This window comes from Hoplias malabaricus, chromosome 17, assembly GCF_029633855.1.
Source record: "Hoplias malabaricus isolate fHopMal1 chromosome 17, fHopMal1.hap1, whole genome shotgun sequence".
NCBI classification, from domain to species: Eukaryota; Metazoa; Chordata; class Actinopteri; order Characiformes; family Erythrinidae; genus Hoplias; species Hoplias malabaricus.
The window spans coordinates 11328166-11348199 of record NC_089816.1 but is presented as its reverse complement, the minus strand read 5'-3'; the positions used below and the strand labels follow the sequence as shown (position 1 = coordinate 11348199).

General features: G+C 41.7%; 1 protein-coding gene across 2 annotated transcripts in view; it reads right to left on the bottom strand.

The window, feature by feature from the left end:
• The window catches only part of slit3 (slit homolog 3 (Drosophila)), a 182397-nt gene that overhangs the window by 154302 nt on the left and 8061 nt on the right, over positions 1-20034 (bottom strand). For both annotated transcript variants that reach the window (XM_066648750.1, XM_066648751.1), the window contains exons 2-4: positions 16717-16788; positions 14227-14298; positions 8623-8694 (exon numbers count right to left, since the gene is read on the bottom strand). In XM_066648750.1, coding sequence (XP_066504847.1) covers positions 8623-8694; positions 14227-14298; positions 16717-16788 — 216 coding nt within the window. The remainder of the gene's footprint in view (positions 1-8622; positions 8695-14226; positions 14299-16716; positions 16789-20034) is intronic.

Sequence of the window (20034 nt, the reverse complement as noted above, 5' to 3'; positions counted from 1 at the left end):
CAATCCAATTACATTCGCATCTTCACAGAAGTATAAACCAGCGTTCTGAAAGAATGCAACCATATGCAGGCACTGAGCACCACAGATTCAGATGCTCTCTGCAAATGTGCTGGCTGTCAGAATTCCTCCTCAGTTTTGTGTGAAGGGCAACAGCGCTGCTGGCAGGGGTGAGAAATCCAGTCGGGGCGAGTGCTGCAGGTCTAACATGGCTTTGTTTGTTTTTCTTGCCTTGTTCCTAGATGCACAATTTCATCCGTAAAAAGCACATTCCTGAAGCTCACTTTTGAGCTTAGTTCACACTTGCAAAAACAATCAGCATAGCCAAGAGTTCCAGTAAGGTTGCTGGAGAGTGGGATGGGTCGAACGGCTTAGCAGTGCTCAGGAAATCTAAAACCTAAACAAAACCCTGACTCTGGAGTTTAAGATCCACAATCCATCTTTGCGCCTAATGCTCCAAAATGTGTCTCTGTACCTCAGGTAGAGTGCACTACTGGTTTAAGTCTACGTTCATCCTTCAACCACTTCAGTGCTTCCAGTAGTGAACAGGAGTAGTGAACTAAGAGGATACATGGTGATAGCATGAAAAAGTGAACCACAGTTTAGCCCACCATTCCAGACCCAGAGTCTGAGAGACTGGCCACTCCTGATTTGGTTCTAAACTCTTTTATCATTGACTACTCTACATTTAGGCAATGTTTTTAAAAATAAAAAAACACTGAAGGCAAAACATTAGTCTAAGTGCTTGGTGGAGACAGAGGACAGGACAACACAGACAGAGAAAGTGAGGACGCATGGCCATTATAGTACATTCCTTCTGGCCCGCTGAAACATGTGCAAGCAGTTCTGCCCATTTAAATCCAATTACCATCTTGACCAGTTGTCATGGGAACCACCTGTGATAAACACCCCGGCGTATAATGGCCCTGAACTATTTCCCAAATTACAGGCGCCCTCAATCAACACGCTGCATTAGGGCTCAGCTCTCTCCTAGCCCTGAAGGAGGCAGGGGACACTATCTGCTGCATGCTACCTCTCTCTCTCTCTCTCTCTCTCTCTCTCTCTCTCACTCACTCACTCACTCACTCTCTCACTCTCTCACTCTCTCACTCTCTCACTCTCTCTCTCTCTCTCTCTCTCTCTCTCTCTCTCTCTCTCTCTCTCTCTCTCTCTCTCTTTTTTTTTCTATCCACTGTCTGGGCTGAATCTGATCACATGCACTATTAGAAAAGAGCTTTAAGTTAAATATGCTGGCAAATATCTGAGCCAGCCAGTACTCTCATTGTGTACCTGACAATTAGACTTTTGTTAGAATCTGAATTTAACAAAGAGACAAGAAAGAGTTGCATTCTATCTGTAAGTACTGCTCATTTTGGCTTATAATGTCATTGCACAGCTCTGGAAACGAGTTCCCTGCTGATATCCCATGCTTGAAAATAATCCTTTAATGGAGCATTAGGGATGTTACTGCATTTTAATCTACTCCTCGAGACTCTGTCTAAGTTTCATTTCACAAACACATCACACAGTCTGCCTTTCTCTTTCTACAGAAGCTAGTTTAGGCAGTTTCACAACCTGACCCGTCCACTACAGGAAAGCTTGAGATCCCACCAAAGTGCAATGGAGACTAAACACTGTTAAAAGAAGAGCATTTTTGTCTTCTGTTCACCCTTCGTACATCTTAGCTAATGTTCTATAATATAATATAAACAAACAAGGCTTTAAATATTTACATCAACTAAGGTCATTTATTTTCCTCAAAGAACTTATATTCCAGATCTTCAAACAGCTCTGTCTACATACAGCCTATCTGCTGAAATAGTTCATGTAATGAAATTCCTTTCTCCTTGAACACAATTAGCATAGTCCAATATTTACCAAGCAGATCACACACCATAGGCTGACCTTCTTTGACCAACGAGACTTTGAGTTTCTACCCTTTAAAATAGCTGATCAATCTTACTGTCTAAACACCACTGTAAATAACACTAAAAAGGTCAATTATAAAAAGGCAATGATACAAAAGTATTAAAATGTATTTACACGCTACAGTGTAAAAGTCAGAAAACATCCTTCATTTGTTTAATTAATATAATTTCCAGCCAAAATACATATCAAGTACCAGATATTAATTACCCCGGGGTTGTTTGGGTTAGTTTAAATCTAAGATAATCAGCTCCCATAAAACACAGGGACGTCACAAGGACAAGGGAAAAAACAATAAAGGATTCCTAACAACTAATAGACCACCCAAAGTGTCATCAACAGACAAACGTTACTTAAAGCTTTAATCTGTGAGAAACAGCAAAAAAATCCACACCCACTCCTGATTCAGATTTGAAATAAATCCAAAAGTGCTTTTAACCGTCCTTCCACCGTGAAAAGACAACACAACACTATGTTTCTGAAAGGCACTGAAGAGAGAGCAATGAAGAAGCCCTTACTGAGAAAAGGATAAAGATGAAGAAGGAAAAAAGGAGCTCCTGATGTTCTCTGAACAACAGATTGACTCCAAACTCCACAACATCACTGTATTTGGTATATGAAAAGCAAAAATAAATAAATAAAAAATTGCAGTGAAGGACAAGGTTGGACACACTTAATGAAAAATTTCAAATTTCTATTTAATTTTGTGTAGTATTTTTACCTTCTTTACGATATTATATGATATTCAGTATGATACGGGCTTATATATATTTCCAGTTCTGTTTTTACCTTATGTTAAAAAATCTTGAAAACTTGAAAGCCACAGTTGAACTTCCAGGAATTAAATAAAGAAAGGGCCTCTGAAAAACGTACTGTAAAAATGCATATAATTAATGTAAAACATGTGCAATGAAAGGAGCAAATCTGTGTTTATGAAAGTTTCAGAAGGAGATTAATTCTCATTTAAAGAAAGCCATAAAAGCTAGAGTAGGCGGAAAAAAAATTCCTCCGGCAGCTCCACAATGACCACCACAGGACTAGATGGTTATCTGTGATAATAACTGTGTGGTGGAGTGCAGATATGTGTTTGAAACAAGCCTCTGGGTAAGTAATTACAAGAGTGATAAAAAATATCCAGCTAATTTGTAACAATCAGACTTTGCTTAAACAAATTAAATCACTGGTGTAGCCGGCGGAGGCAGCGACCCATGGGAGCTTTTTTTCTCCTTTCTTTTCCTTTCTCCCTTTTTACATTGTCTTGTTCCTACTCTAGGTCTGCTAGTTTACGTAGCCCTCACATGTGCTCTGTAAGCCATAAACTAGCGCTGTACTGAATGTAGTTAGCATACAAATATGGAGGTCCATTTCAAAAAGCAGTGCAGCGTTTAGAACACTGGGTGGCTCTGTGGGCCCCACACCATGATACAGATTTATATAAGCTACACTCCCCTCTAATCCCTCCCATAAATAAAGCAAAACATGCTCCCAGAGGCCACCAAAACACAATAACGACCTACAGCTATCCCGTCCTGTCCATCCATTTCTAGCAGTGTGGTCACCTCCACCTAGACCACTGTGTCCACATGTCTACGTATGGTCCAAAAGAGAACTACAGAAACTTTCCAAATCATCAAAGTTCAGAGAGAGGACACGATTTAACATATTTGAGGAATGTATAACAATATCTTGGCCAGCAACCCTTGGTGGATGGAAAAAAAAACATATCAAGAAGCCAACAACAAAGAAATAAAAACTTTTTTCTGCAGTTTCATAACTTGGTGATTGAGACTCCCTTGTTTTTAAAGACAATGGGGGACACATGGCTCAAAAACCTGAGGTAAAATGACATAACGCAGAAAGATTCCAGCTTTACAGACTGCTCAGAGACCAAGCTCATCTGCACATGCATTCCTCCCAGCTGAAATAAAAAAAGTAAGAGACATTAATGATATTAATGTAAAACCAAAACACTCCTTCTCCTTTACATGCTTTACCTTTATTTGGAAACCTAAATTGCTACCATGTGTCGCTTGCTGTTTCAGTGCACACTACATACATATAAATCCTTTGCTCTATAAAATACATGGCCAAAACCCTGGCAATGTTCCGATGCAGTCTGCCTTCAGCTGCTAACTGCAGATCAAGGTGCTTGTGTTAAAGCATTAGAAAACTTGGCATATACTAATCTACACGCTCACATCTGCATACAGCTTTTAACCCTTCATTTTTCTCCATGCACATGGGCACTGAGGGTAGGTGAAGGAACTGCCATCTTAGGTAAAAAATATGTGTATGTGTAAACGGCTTTATTTACTCCTGTCTTTTGTCTGTCGGTGGAAACAAAGAATGGTGATGTGAGCAAAATCTCAAGGGTAGGTACCTGGGGTAATGATAAGCATTTCGGTCAGGGTTAAGCCTATACACACTTAGGCAGCTAGCAATGAAGCTACACCTGCACGCAAAGGTCAGGAGAACAGGGTCTCTCTAATTGGTGTCGTTCCTGCTGAAGCTTAATCGAGAGCCTTACATTCCAATGTTTGATGTAATCCTGTGGGACAGTACATCTCCCACCCTTTACCTGCTTTGCCTTGAGTGCTTTCCAAGCCTCCCATTGCATGCAAACAAGGCAGTTCACTGTGGAGAAAACCAACAGTATTAACGGAAAAAAAAAAAAAAAAAGTTCAGCTTTTCTGTTGAGCTTTCCGGATGGAGCTGGCTCTCCATCAGTGCTCCGAAGTCTTTGTAGCTTATATTTATCTAAATATGTCTTTGGAGTAAATCACAAAGCTGTCTGGCCGTTTGAGACCGGCTGAGCCCAGCCCTATTTTGGAAGACGTTTGGCTGGATTCTAGGAGGCTTCGTTTCTCTGAAAACAATCAGTGGGCCGCTGTTCCAACACTGAGCCACAGCTCCATGGTTTATACGCTGGAGACACGCTGAACTATTAGCCAGCTATTGCGGCCTACAAAAAATGCACCACTTTACACAGCAATATACAATTACTGTAATTATCATGCAAATGCCTGTGCCATCGGCGCATCTGGTTATTGCCCTTAAGTTACAAGAGTGTGTTAAGAGGTAATTACAGTGCATATTACAAGGGATTTAGTAAAAAATACAGTTGTACGGAAGACATTTGGAAAGCACTGCCAAGCACTTCGTTACGCTAGCCAACCGGCTGCGTCAGAGCAGTCCCAGAGAGCACCACAGTCACACGTTAGTGATGCAGGCCGGGGCGTGATGGTTTGGATTTTCTGGGTGGAGAGGACCGGGGCTGCCTTCCATCTGGGTTTCAGAGCTCCAGCACATCAGGCTAACAGGAGCAGAAAACAGTGCCCTGTGTGAGGAGGGTGGTTTGTTTCTAATAAATAAGTGCTGTGAAAAGAAAACAAACTTAGCAGAGTGGGGGCGTGGAGGGGAACACAAAGGAGTTCTTCATGATGCAAAAACAAACCGTAGGCAAACAATTCTGCGCATTCTCAGAATGTCAAGTCAGACGAGAGCCTGGCCTGGGCGCTGCCTTTTACGCCTGTGGCAGGCGTCAGGCAAACTGCAGGCACGATCCATCAAACCGCTCATGACAGGCCATCATCACATCCTGAAAGACCCAACTGCTCATCTTCACAAGCATTATTGTGCAGAGAAAATAGAGAATGAAGAGGGAGAAAGAGCTCTGGACTGGCAGAAAGAGAAGCAAGATCTTGTATTGTGCTCAATGTCTTCCCCTAAATCACACCAATCGCATGCAATCTGAGCTCAGTGTAATGGCGGGGAGCGGTTGAGCTCTGTGGCTATCGCTGAGTAAAATACCCTGTGCTCTAACACTGGGGCCTGACTGTGCACAGGAAGCGGAGTTAATATGGAGGCCCACTCAGCGCCACCATTAATAAATAGGAGCAGGCATATTCATGGCCTCTCTCTAATTCTTCATTTGCTTTCTATTATCCATCAGCATGAAACATGGGGAAAGGAGGAGGAAGCTGAACCAAACCAAGCCCTTAGATTGCATGAATATGTGTGTGTGAGTGTGTGTAAGAGGCAAATATCTTGGCCCACACAGAGCAGAGGATAAGGTCTATAACTGCAATCACATTCTTTCCTTCAAGGCAGTGCAGCTCCACACACACACACACATACAGAGCACTGACCACAAACGGACCACACCGCTCATCACGGTCCTCTAACAGCAGCTCTTACACTGCCCACTCTGCCTTCAGTAACTGGCCCACAGACCCATATGTCCTGGCCCGTCTCCCCACACCTGGGCCTGCCACTGTGGGGTCATGTCTTTTCTTCCCACAGCCTCTCTGCTTTTGCTATCATCAATCCAGACCTTTTTGCCTTACCTCATCCCTTTCCCTGCATGCACATTAATCATATTTTTCTCTTCAAATAACAGCATTTTTAAACTAATAGTGCTTGAATGCCCAACTGCATACACAATTAAAACATTACATTCACTGTTATTTATGAAAAGAACACTGCGGCTAAACAGGAAAATGTAACCACTTGCATCTTATTGCATCTCTTGCAAAAATGCCTTCATACAGTTGCAGTATTAGCCTCTAGATCTTGTTTTAAAGACTGGGAAACACCTTTTGTGCTGATGTATTTGGAAAATGGAAGACTATATGTGCTCTGGGTTTTTGTTGTTTTTTCCAAAAACAATAATAATTTTGTTTAGTTTTCAATGTAAATATTCCTTCAAAAATGTTTAGGACCATTTGAGAGAATCGTTATTATTTCTACTGGCGCCCCCTCCAGTGTGTGTTCCCGACTTACGCCCAGTGATTCTGGGTAGGCTCTGGAACTACCGTGATCCTGAACTGGACATGCGGTTTCAGACAATGAAAGAATGAATGCTATTATTTCTTAGGATCTAGATTTTGAATGACGTATGGTTTCCTAATGCTGGGTCTGGAGTGAAAAATGCACAAAAGCGATACAAAATTGTTACTGAGTCTGTAATATGATACAACATAACATAAACACCTCATAAAATAGAAGTTTTAGTTCATGATGACGCTTTAAGAGCAGCCTAGTCTATTAGGAGCATTTATTTAGTGCCTTGTACCTACTGAACTATACGTTTACTGATTATTTTCAGTTTTCAGTCATACCGACATATTTTCAGTTGAATAATAGCCATATATATCGTCGTAGCTTTGATATTGTTGAACATGACATGCGATATCAGCTGCTTGCCCTAATGTTCCCAATGGCTCCGTAACACAGGCTCAGTAAAGTACCTAATGCATTATACACTATCCATTTTGTTTTCTTTTTCTAACTTAGCATCGCACGCCCATCCCAGCTGGGTCTTCCTCAAAGGGAATGAACTCGTTACCTTTCCCTGACCCCTGTCAGTGTTTCCACCCTTATGATCAGGGCAGGCCTAGGTCTGGCTAACCCTGTCCTGAGTGGGATGTGTTCAGACTGCTCCGTCCAGCTGGCCAGGCCTGAGGGTTTTATTGGGAGGGTTAGGGGTGAGGCCATTCATATCACACTATCATCACTGAGTGTAACCAACTCTGACAAGGCAAGGTTATGAGCTTCCCCATAAGCCACCTCCGCCCTGCACAACCTTAATTATGGAGACTCTAGTTTAGTTTTAGCAAATGCCAAAGAAAAGAGGAAAAAAAACATCAAACACTATAATTTAAAGTGATGGTGAGGGGATAAGAATGGTGGATTTAGCGTGTATGCCTGGCTTTCCCTCGTCTTTTCCACTCCTTCGCAACTGTCTACAACCTAAGAGAACGCTTATTAAGTCATGATAAATAAGAATATCATTGCCAATAATGCTTTTATGAAACTGCTGGCAACAAGGAGGAAATGAAACCATCATTCCTGGTGATTGTTTCTGCAAAGGCTCTGATATCCAGCGAGGAAATATTAAAGGCTGCTCTGTGAGCCGTGGCTGACATAAAAAGAGAATTTCACGTCTGTAAACCGAATCCTAATCGCTGCCATCAGCCGTGTATCAAACATCAGCACAACGAAATTGAGTTTCGTGCCGTGTGAACAAGTCCGCTGGATCTTCCCAGGAGCAACAGCTTAACCTCTGTCGGCCTCATGGAAACCGCTCAGAAACAAAACGCCACTCACAAGTTGCTAAAGATGTTGAAAAGCACCCAGAGCGGCTCCTGTCCGTGTCACATTTACTTCCACTTGCACAGAGCACCCCAAAATCAACACTAATAAAGCTTAACCCCTGGTCCGACTCGAGGCATAACCAGAGTGAGCTTGCTTCACTAAAGACTGTAAACTCACAGATGAAGTCTTCCCCGGCAGCTAGGCCAGAGAAAGCTGAGTCGACTGGCCCCTGATTCAAAGCCCAAACAGGCAAATGATATTCAGGAACAGGAATCCGGTCTGTCCAAGGAAAACATTCCCTCATAACACACCTTCACCTCACTGTCAGGAGCACAGTACGCGGCTGTGTCACCTTACGCCTGCTCAGGCCCTTGGCCCGTATAAAAGAGCCACATCTGGAGGAGGAATAACATGGTGCACAACGCGGCGCTGACAGTGTCCTCTTTAAGCAGCGTTATTTGGGGAAAAACAAATATTTGAGCAAGCTCCTTTCCAGGACAATGATCAAAATTAAAACAGCAGGGAAAGTTTGACTGGCTGCTTTTTTTCACTTGTTTTCTTTTTTTCTGAGCTGAAAAATCAAAGAGGAGTGCAGGGACTTACAAGCGACCCAGCTTGGGTGTGGACTGGAACAGCAGCTCCGGCAGAATCTGCAGCCTGTTCCGGTTCAGACGCCTGTGAGGAGAGAGAAGGACGACAGTTAAAGTGGTCGATACCACAGCAGTCATGAGTGGAGGAGTGAAATGCAAGACTTGTGCTGAGCGATATGAGCGCAAATCAGTTTCAAAAATGATTAATTGTACATTTTAGCACGATTATGATTAATGAACAGTTTTTTTGTATTTTTGACCATTATACTTCAGTGACGAGGCCTGTACTGTAAATATACTCCGGTATTAAAGCTGGGATATTTTTCTAATGTTGCTGGAAGCGTATTCATCTCTTGTTTTTTGAGCAGTCATCTTAATTATAGCCAAAACACAGCACGTCCAAACCACAGGTGCTGTATTTTTCTTTGGTACGAGCTGCTCAAGTAGCTTGGTCGGCCTCTGCCGAGGTTGCTTCCATGTGGCAGATAGGGGCAGAATCACGTGACTACAGCTTAGTAGCATAGTTTTAAAGGGACAGTACACAGTGGGGACATAACAGAACAATAATAATTGATATAATTGATATAGACTAAATCATGTTGATTAGAAGTTCTGAATGTCAATTATGATTAATATTCAATTAATTGCCCAGCCCTATGCAAGACAAACAATAGAGACAACTAAAACTGCGTGCAAACGCCTTTTTGTTAGGGACAATGAGATGCAAGTACATTTGAAATGAAAAACAAGAGGCAAAGGGCAAGAGCTTATGACTATTTGACATTGCCCGCTGACAGAAAGCTGACACACACAAACATATGTCCTGGCACAGAGAACAGAGATTGATGGCAAGAGAGGGCAAACACAAATGGCACACAAAGAACCCAATCAATCTTTCTGATCGGTGCAATCGGCCAAGTCGACCTGGCCATTGGATCCAGGAACACAGAAAGCTTCCTGGGGTCACAGGTTACAGCTGTGCCGCAACCACTGGGAAAGACATTGACTTCCTCTGAAGATGGTCTAGGTTATCTCCCACAGCAAGCTGTTAAAAGCTGTGATCCTTTCTCATGAGGCTCCCCAGACTGACTGAGGGCTTTCATGGCCTGACCCTTAAACAGGGGAGCAGGGGGTTTTAATCAGAAGAGGAGTGGATAATGGTGACCCAGTGGGTCATGGGCCAGGCTGAAGGCATGCAGTGGAGGATAATTTCTGTCATCTCCCTCAGTCTTACTCCATCCACCTTCATGACATCAGCAGACGCAAAGAAAGGGATTCTCAGTGTTGTATCGGCTTTCAACACGGCGCCGCGAGAGTCGCTATCAGTTAGAGCTGATAGCTACAACCCGCCCTAGCCAGACCTGACAGAGAGACAGCAGCTTGCTTTTGGAATTGCAGAGTTTTTTTTTTTTTTCAACAGCAGAAGACAAATTTGATGCTGTTTTGCAAGGCTTTGATGTCAGTCTAGACTTTTGCCCCTCGCTGAACTGTAGTTATGTCCCATAAATGAGAGCCTGTTCTATTTTGAGCACCATGTGAAGAATATGCAATCTAAAAACCTCATGCTCTTAAAAATGTCTCTTCCCTTGGTTTTGGCCGTCTTTCTACCAGATTATGTTCTGAGAGGAGAGAGTAACACTGGTTCTGTAGCACTCTGCCAACATATTATTATCCAGTGATATACAAGTCTGAGTTGTTTATAAGAATAACTCATTTAGAAAGAGAATATAGTTAATTCTACCTTTTAATTTGCTCAAATTATTAAGTCATGGAACCTCTAAATGCTGGCAACATGCCTACTCTTTAAATAAAAAAAGTATTTAAATGATCTACTGAGTCTGAATTATAGTGACTTTGATTTTGTGCAAGTGAATAAACACACAGAAAGTCACATACCTTGGGGAAATAAGTACTTATCTAATCACACGTCATGTGACATGTCACATCTATGGCATTAGTAATCTTTAGAGAAATATTCTAATAGAAAATCTAAAGTGTAACCGCAAAAATAGGGAACAGATTCCCAGTTAATATCCTTGATTTCAAAAGATGAATAAATGTTATGTATTAATGTATTATGTATTAATTTTACACATTTGTGGACATGAAAATTAAGCTGATAATGATTCAAAGTTTGGTCAGAATATTGCTTTTAATGTTTACTGGTTTCAGAAACTGTCATACAGCAATTAAGCAATAATACATGAGAGGGAGGGCTATAACATGAGATATTAGTACGAGTGCCGAAGATCAGTACACATCTCACATTATAGCACAAACCTCGAGTGTATTATTGCGATTATACCACAGTTTGTCATCGCCATTTATTAATAGGTTTTAAGATAAAGAAGACAATGAAAAATTATTTGTTTGTTTATCAAATCTCCACATAAAAGAATAGTTCCTTTCCTTTTAGCTCTTTTAGTTCTCTCTGTTTAGAGTATCGCTCAAGAGCCGTGCTGCAGAGTTGGTGGACGAGAGCAAAACGGAGAAAAAAAAGACGTGCCTCGACTTGAGTTTAGACACAATCACAGAAACTACACCGACGTAGCCAATTTACTGGTGTTTTTTTTATTATTGATTATTTCCAGTCTTCTTTGTTTACAAATCAGAAAGCAGATAATGGTCCACTGCGCCATTACCCTTTACACTGTTCAAAATAAAATGCGCAAACGAAAAAAACAATTCCCCATTGGGTGAAAAAGTCCAGGCACAGTTCTGTCTTGTAAGCGCTGGCGTCGTTGCTAGGTTACATGTATTTTACGGAGAGATACCTGAAGACCCTGGGTCAGAGTGCCATTATTATGTATCATTGGCACTCCTGGAATGTCTCTCAGCCAATCACAGTGCAGGGTCAGAACTAACTGTGGTATAATTAACAATGATCTATAATGTGGGAACAAAGTAGTGTATTACATTACCAATTCTTGTCATAATAGATTTGAATCAGAAAACACAAATCATATTACGTAAGTGTACAGTATTTTGTTTGATGCATTTAATGCATATATTTCATCAATAAGCGGTACTTCTTCTAAAGCGCAGAGAACATATCCATCTGTGAGAACGTGTCTGACACTGAAAAACTCCAGCTGCACGTTACATGTGTGAAAGGACAAATTTGGAATATGTCTGGACCTGAATGTCCACACTTTTACAGAAGCTCTGATGTAAGAAAGGCTTTGCCACACTGGTTGACTTAGCAACTTCAATTAGGAACGTACAACATGAGTGTGACGAAAACTATAAGCTGTAAACCAGTAAACTGTAAAATGGATCAGTAATTTGTCTATTTACTCCATCAGCATGAAGCACTGAGTGAGACTCAACTTCAACTGTGTACACCAGGCTCTTTTTTATTCAGAACCACCTCTGAGAGCTTTAGATTTTATTTCAAGGCATCTCTTTTTTAGTCTTTTTCTAGTTACAACATTCTATGTTTTCAAAAAACAGCAGCCTTTATTTGTATCTTGTTCACAGACAGGAATATCGACATGTCTTTTGAATTAAGTTCCTGAGATTAGCTGTGACTGGCTATTTCCCCCTAAATAAAGCCATGAAAGAAATAATGTTTTTCTTGTGTGATTCGTTCCAAATTTAGAGGTTAAAATAATGAGGAGATGAGTAGCAAGGTTACTTTTTCCAAGCTTTTATAAATATTATCATTAAAGTCTGAGAGATGTAATAGAGTTACTACCCAAACACTGAAAGGAATATGAATGGACGTGTGGGGCATAAGGCTGAGTCACTGTCACATTGGTCATCCTGGGTCACTGGGGACACGCGGGGTTAAACCACTGTGAAATTCCTAATGTGAGTGATGGGCAGAGGAATGCACAGCACAACACCATGGCAAATACACATCTGATGAGGCAGATGTTGAGTAAAATTTGAAGGAGTTGTAATAAACGCACCCATGATCGCGCACCCATGATCGCACACCAGTGACGGCTGACGGCCCTCTCAATTTGCTTTTCCTTTTTTTATTTTTACATGCTGCCAGTGTGCAACGGATTTCGCCCTACACTGACAGAACCACACACATCTTCACAGACAAGAGAAAAGCTCAAACAATTCACACACAAACTCAGAGTCTATGACGAGGTCTGTCCCCAGCCAGCTGTGTAGTCTGAGCCTGACCTTGTCCATATGTAGCAATGGCCTGCTTGTTTGGCTTGACCCACTGGTCAGCTTCACTCAGAGGTGTTAAAAGTCTCACCAGCGAAGAGCAAATGGATGTCTATCTCATGACAGTGAGCAAATGAAGATGCCAACCTGCAGCCCTCAAAATTGGAGGTATCCATGTCACCTTCATGCTTTTAAAAGTTCCTGTTCTCAGGGGTTGCCTTTTCAGAGTGAGAGACAAGGTCAGTCTCATGCACATGCCTATAGAGGTACACTGCCTTTCAAAAGCCTTGACCTTGCTTTCCAAATTATATTTTGCGTGTCCTTTGTCAATTTGCAATAATTTTTCCAATAATTTACCCTTATTAAGGCAAAAAAAATTATCTTTACACTAAGGAACACATTTTGACAATTTGAACTCATTTGCTTAATCAAAAGATACCTAAAGGGAATTGTGTCATTTTCAAAAGATATCATATTAAGCTCTCTGCAGGTGTTAATATTATATTAGAAGTGCATTCTAATAAGGGCAGCATGATGGCACAGCAGGTAGTGTCACAGTCCCAGGCACCTGGAGGTTGTATGTTCAAGTTCCGTCCTCGGTGACTGTCTGTGAGGACTGTCTGTTTGGCGTGTTCTCCCTGTGTCTGCGTGGGTTTCCTCCGGGTGCTCCGGTTTCCTCTCACGGTCCAAAAACACATGTCGGTAGGTGGATTGGTGACTTAAAAGTGTCCGTAGTGTGTGAGTGAAAGTGTGAGTGTGTTCCTGCCTTGCGCCCAGTGAATCTGGATAGGCTCCGGACACACCGCGAACTTGAACTGGTTAAGCGCTTACAGACAATGAATGAATTAATAAATCTGCTTAATAATAATAATGATCATATTAAAAACACTTCCTGTTGGTATTAAACAGACGTATTTGGATATTGTAATAGACTGTCGAGATTTTTCTGGAAAATATGACCAAACATCCTGTTGCCAGAGCTGAACCTTGAGTAATATTGGTAACTTGGAGAACACAAGCAAAAGCAGATGGACAAAACATGCTGTCATTAATGCTGAATTATCACAAAACACTGAAACTCAGAAAAAAAGAAATATTTAAAATTAAAGACGGCTCAGGATGTTTCTAAAAAATGTCACGCGCTTTAAAATCTTAGCCAGCTATTACAATGGACAACTATCCCAGCAGTGTTTGTATTTCTGAGTATAAAACTAAAAACAATATTGGGAAAAAATAAAGACAAAGATATACTGAGTATTTCATGTTTAACATAATTATTAATAAATGTTGGGCTTCCTTAAAAAGGATTTTGGAACTGAAGTTATGCCAGCTCCCCCAGTCACATGAAAAGCCCCACATTTACTCTAAAGTTAGTGGGTTTTTGATTTTCAGAACAATAATCACTTACTGCCCAGATAAACACATTAACTCTGAACTTTCTCAGTTGTGCAGTGGTATATATCAATAGCTTAATAGTGCTGATACTTACAATCTCTCCAGCTGCTTGAGGTCCTGAAATGCTCCTCTCTCAATCACACTGATCTGATTGTTCTCCAAATGCCTGTGAAGGAAGAAGCACAGCTTCATTATCTGATCAGATTCCCTGCCACAACCACTCTGTGACACTGATTGCTCAGGCTGATTGGTTGGAGCAACCTCTGAAGTAGAACCCCACAAAACGTGAATTCATCCTGTCACAACAGTTAACGATAAGCCGATTTTTCTTCATGAAAACCAGGAACGATTTCCCTCCCTGATTCTTCCGAGGGTGTGGTGGACCCTGGTGGGTCGGCGTTCATGTCGGACATGCCTGTGAGGTCCTGGTGGGTACATTCAGTTCTCCTCTCTGCGATGAATGTGTTGCAGGGCCCCTAAGGTTTTCCAGATGCATTACAAAGGGACTACATCTCTGTGGACATATCTTGTTTAGATTTGTGTCTCTCTGAATTAGAGCCAACACACAGTGGCATGCATGGGAAGCCCACCAGACTGCCACTGACAGATACTCCAGCAGTTGATGATACAGGCTAAGGAAAGAAAAATGTTAATGCTGGACTAAAATATCCAGTGCCTCTAATGGGGAACTCTCTGTCAGGGCCATAAATAGGTTTTTAAAACAAAAGTTTTGCACTGAGGACATTAATCCAGGTTTTGGCTTTTTTATTTTAGAAAAAGATGACACACTTGGCTCTGGAGAGGCTTTGGAAAAGATGCTGAATGAGAATACCACAGATTCTCAAGCCCAGATTCAGTGCAGCAAAGCCAAGAACACAAACTTGTTGGCTTTTGCTGCAGCTAGGCAAAGCCTAAATCCAATCTTCTGCAACTATCACATTCTTCGCTGATAACAAACATGTCTTATAGCCCAATGCCTTACATCAGTCTAGGACTGAATAACAGTCTGGCTTATTCATACAAATGGGGGATCAGTCCCATGCTGGTTTATGTATTGGCATTAAAAGTAATCTTATTCAATCCCCTCCAGATGGGCTTTGGTGTGTGGTGAGGAATAATAGCTGTTCTTTTTATCTTCACTTTTCAGTCAATGTTTTTTGAAGTATGTTATAGAAACATGTGCGACACAGGCAAACACCTATGATTTCTCAGAGCTGAGGATAAGGGCAAAAGCCGCCTCCATTGGAGGCTGAAGTAACGCACATGGCATTTGAAAAGTGTTCTCTGTTGTTTTTGCCTTAAGCACTAACTAGATCTGAGGCTTACCGGATCGCTCAGGTCAGCGCAGCTGGCTTTTCCTTAAAGATTGAGCTGTGAGAGTGAGAGAGTGTGTCCACAACCAGTGCTTTTGAGAGTGTGCTGAGGTGTGTGGGGAGGCTTGTCTCATGTTATCAGATGGAGGGGATCACAGTACCAGCGCTCCGGAGAGATAAAGTGGTCCAGTGCGGGTCTCAGGGGCAAGAGGGCAGCTGGTTATGGGGGTTTTCCAGAGTTGTGTGTGTGTGTGAATGTGTGTATATAAAACACCCTGTGAAGGATTGGCGCCCCCTCCAGGGTGTGTTCCTGCTTTGCGCCCAGTGATATTCCGGGTAGGCTCCGGACCCACCGCGACCCTGAACTGAATAAGTGGTTACAGATAATGAATGTATGCTAATTAACAACTCAAAAATGGCTTCATTGCACATACAGGGAACCTTGATTAATATAACAGACATCCAATAACTGAATTATACTGGTTCAAAATATTTAAGAATAAAATAAATATTTAAAAATCTTTGACTGATTTCCAATCTGATACTAAAGTGGCCACTAGGGGGCTGGTAGAAAGATGCCCTTGAGACACATAATTGATTACAGTTCTTTGAACACTTATTACATCTAAGAAAAGCTTATCTAAACAAAATGTATGGTCATAACACTATAACCCCATAACGCCCATCCCTTTAAGGCACATACCATCATACCTCCAAATGTCGTCTCTTCTCACCACCCACTTGGCCCTTCTTTCATTTTCCTTTTTTTGACTAATTTATTTTTATCTGTATGCCTTTCTCTCTTTATGGGCTCTTCCTCAGGAGGTAAACAGCACGGAGGACTCCATGATTACAGTCATTAAGCTCCTAACACACTTGCTCTGGCAGCGTGCTGCTCGCTAGCTGAACTTGAGCAGGCCGCACAGCTCAGAGAGGCCGACCGCCTTCTGTTTATTTTAGTTCAGAGCGGGAGCTCTGTAAAGAATACACTTCCATATTCCTCAAACTTCACAGTGAGTTTGAAGGTTGACTGAACCTGAGCCAGTGACTTCAGTGCGCCACTCAGTCAGAGAGGTCATGTTAAATATGTTGGATTTACTGAGATTAAGTGTCTGTGTGTTTTATTATGACTTGTGTCTTACAGTAATCCTATCTGTTCCACAACTGAAACACTTTGATGGCTCTGACTGCTAAAACAACTGCAAGGTGATGCGGACGCTTTTGGGATTGAAAAGGCTTTTCCATTTGAGAGACACTGAAAGGTTACTTACAGAACTCGCAGGTTCTTGAGCCCAGAAAAGTCCACCTTGGTGATCCGAGTGATGTTATTCCTGTCCAGGTCCCTGTTAAACAATGAGAGAGAAGGAGAGAGAGACAGAGAGAGAGAGAGAGAGAGAGAGAGAGAGAGAGAGAGAGTAAGAGGTTAGTTTCAGCACGCCAGACTCAGTACCTGCTCCAGATGATCTCAGGCCTGTTGCCTTTGAAGGCCAGCATCTGCCAGTGAGCATTAGTGCCCCAACTTAGAGGACTGAACCTCAGAGAACCACTCTAATCCTCTCCATCTTCTCTACACCTACATCACCGCAAGCAAAGACAAGCGGAACATAGCCTTGGAGCCTTACACATTAAATAATAAAAAGTAATAATATAATTTTTGGCATGCATATTTCTGGACCTGCAAGATGCAATCCCACAAAGTTCACAAAACACATTCATTATTATTCCCTGTGGTGGGGTCTCAACTCCATGGACATAGATTTTTAGTTTGACAGAATACATAGATGAAATTTTATCGCTGAGTATTTGTGGAGTCCTGGACATTGATAATTTATTTCAATATTAGGCTGCTCTGACGTGGTTCTGCTACTCTTCCAAGTAAAATACTTTAAGGGTATTTGAGGAATCTAAATTCCTGTTTGACGCTGACCTGCTGTCGTTTATGCTTACAGCCATGAACAAAAATCCTTACAAGGAAGCAGTATGCTTTTTCTCTCCATCTATCCAGTCTCTGAGGTAAAAAAAAAAAAAAGGAAGTGCCTGTCTTAGAGGAAGTAGGATTGTCATCACAGTGGATTTGCTTATTTAAAAATGCACTACAGCTCCTGCAAAATAAGCAGTATTTTATAACTCTTTCCCACAATCTGTAGAACATACTCTTTGATGCCTCAAGCATTTCCCAATAATAACCTGATCCTGAACAGCTCAGTGTGATGCATCCTCAGCGATCTGCACCCTCCCTTGTATAGTCATATCTCATGCAGCAGTTTAACTACCTGTTTTCCTTTCATACATTAAAAATCAATATCATTTTGAAATGAACTACAATCACTGTTGCTTTTCTTTGTTTTTGATTACAGGACATAAAACAGCAAGCAGATCACTCCAAATTCCACTTGAATGTCTTTGTTCGGGGACTGCAGAAGGCCCAGTAGCGTGCATTACTTCCACGGCACAGCACATGAGGCTAAACACAAAGCATGCCTCTAGCATAAGAGAGACAGATTACATGGAGACATTTCTGTTTGGGAAAACCATTCCTGAATCATCTGATCTGGCCACACCACACTATAATGAGCAATGTGCTACAGGAGTGCATCAGTTGTCTTGTTTCCAGGCTGTTACCCTGTATGTTCTGACTCTACAAATGTATACACTCCAGATAATGTGCGTTAGACACTAACTAACTTCCTCCACAGACAATGTTTACTTCAGTTACAGTACACCACACTGGAAGAATTAAAACTCTAGAACACACACATACACACACAAGCCTACCTCCAGCAAGTGTGTTTCTCATAACATACATAAACATTTATAAATCTGATTTAAGGACATATTGAATTTCAAAAGACTTTCCCTGCACCACAAAACGCACATCAGGGGCACTAATATGAGCCATATTGCAGACATATAATAGCGGAGGGGCACTGTGGAGACACAGCATTTGCTCAAAAGCGCTCTTTCCCTTTCCCCTGCATCTCTTACATACCTCACTCTCTCAAGATTGTGTTATACTTGTATAATGACAAAAATAGTCTACATACAAGTACAGAACAACCTAAACTATTTAACATACAAAGCAACGGAAAGCTTATGCTAATAAACAAGGTCCAGCGCAATACCAGCCAATACAAGTGTCTGACGACTAGAAATGGGAGTTAGTGGTCTTCTAAAAGTGTGTTTAGCTTTCCAATGACACTGTGTTAGCAGCAGTGACGCTTCATTTGACCTGAATGAAGCTTTTGCCAACTTCCGCTTCACCCTCCCAGCTAGATAGCATCATGTTATCGGAAACTGATGCCTGTATCTGTGAACCGATTAACAAAGGAATGCAAAGTTTGACCAAAAAATAAAGGTTTGGTAGACAAAGCTCCTAAAGTGCTAAGAGTTGCAGCCCAGCTTATTTTCCAGGATGAGAATTGAATTTCAGAGTTTGAGGCCATAGTAACAGAAACCTCCTTGCTCTTCAGCAGAGTTTCTCAAATGACCAGCAAATTGCTTCTTGATGACCTGACTGACCTATCAGGAACACAGCAAACAATCAATCTGTCATTATAAACAGACTAATGCTACAGCTGCAATTGTGAAATAGGTTCTCACTCACTTTTTACTCCTCTTTAACATCAACTTTGATTTCTTACTATTATTGCCCCTGTTCATCTTAAACAGATAGTGCAGCCCGTCAAAAACTTTTTTTTTGTTTGTGTTTTGTTTCCATGGCAATCAGTAAAGGAGCTGTTGCACTGTTATTAGCCACAGGGCAAAAAAACAAAGACAAAACAACAACAGAAAACCTTAGCAAAACAGTTCTGACCTATATCGTTAATATCTTAGCAACTGTTTTGCCCTCCCACTGCTTTTTTCCCTGCTCTCACCAGTTGAAAATGATCACACTAACTCTATCTTTCCTGACTCTTTCCTATGCTGCCCTCTTCACCTCTCCTTTAATCCAGCCATCTTTCTTTCTGCCACTCAGCTACAGTATGTGCTAACAGCTCAGGGAGTTAAGTGAGAAATGTTTCCTCTGAAACTCAATTAAGCCTGTGGTCACACTGACAAGGTGGAGGTCACAGATATAGCAGCCCCCCACCAGCCATTGTTTGTGTTAATTTCTTAGAGGGATAAAGTGACAATCCAAACGGCAGGTGCTCAGCTTTAACAATGCATCCCCCAGGCCTCAACACCCACACACAGGGGGCATTAATCCGGCCCACCGGCTCCAAGCCACCACAAGTTGAGGCTGAAGTCTGCTTTAAATCAGTCAGGAGTGCTTCAGAGCAGAGCTATACAAAAGGGGAAGTAGCCCTGCAATGCGCTGGAGGATATTTTGACTGAGTCACAAAGCACGCTTTTGCAATAGTGACGCGACAGGTGATTAGTCCACGAGGTTCACTAAACCCTCAAAGTCATGGGAGAAGAATGTTTCTGAAAACACATGAAGCGGCCTCGTCTCTCGCCGCACAACGCTTCGCTTCACAATGCGTTTCCTGTCTTAATCTCCTGTTATTTTCCTTAAAGCCAACTCGTCTGGTCCGCAAAAGGAGATAGGTATGCTCCATTTCCTCTGCAAAGCTTCGGAACGCCGTTTG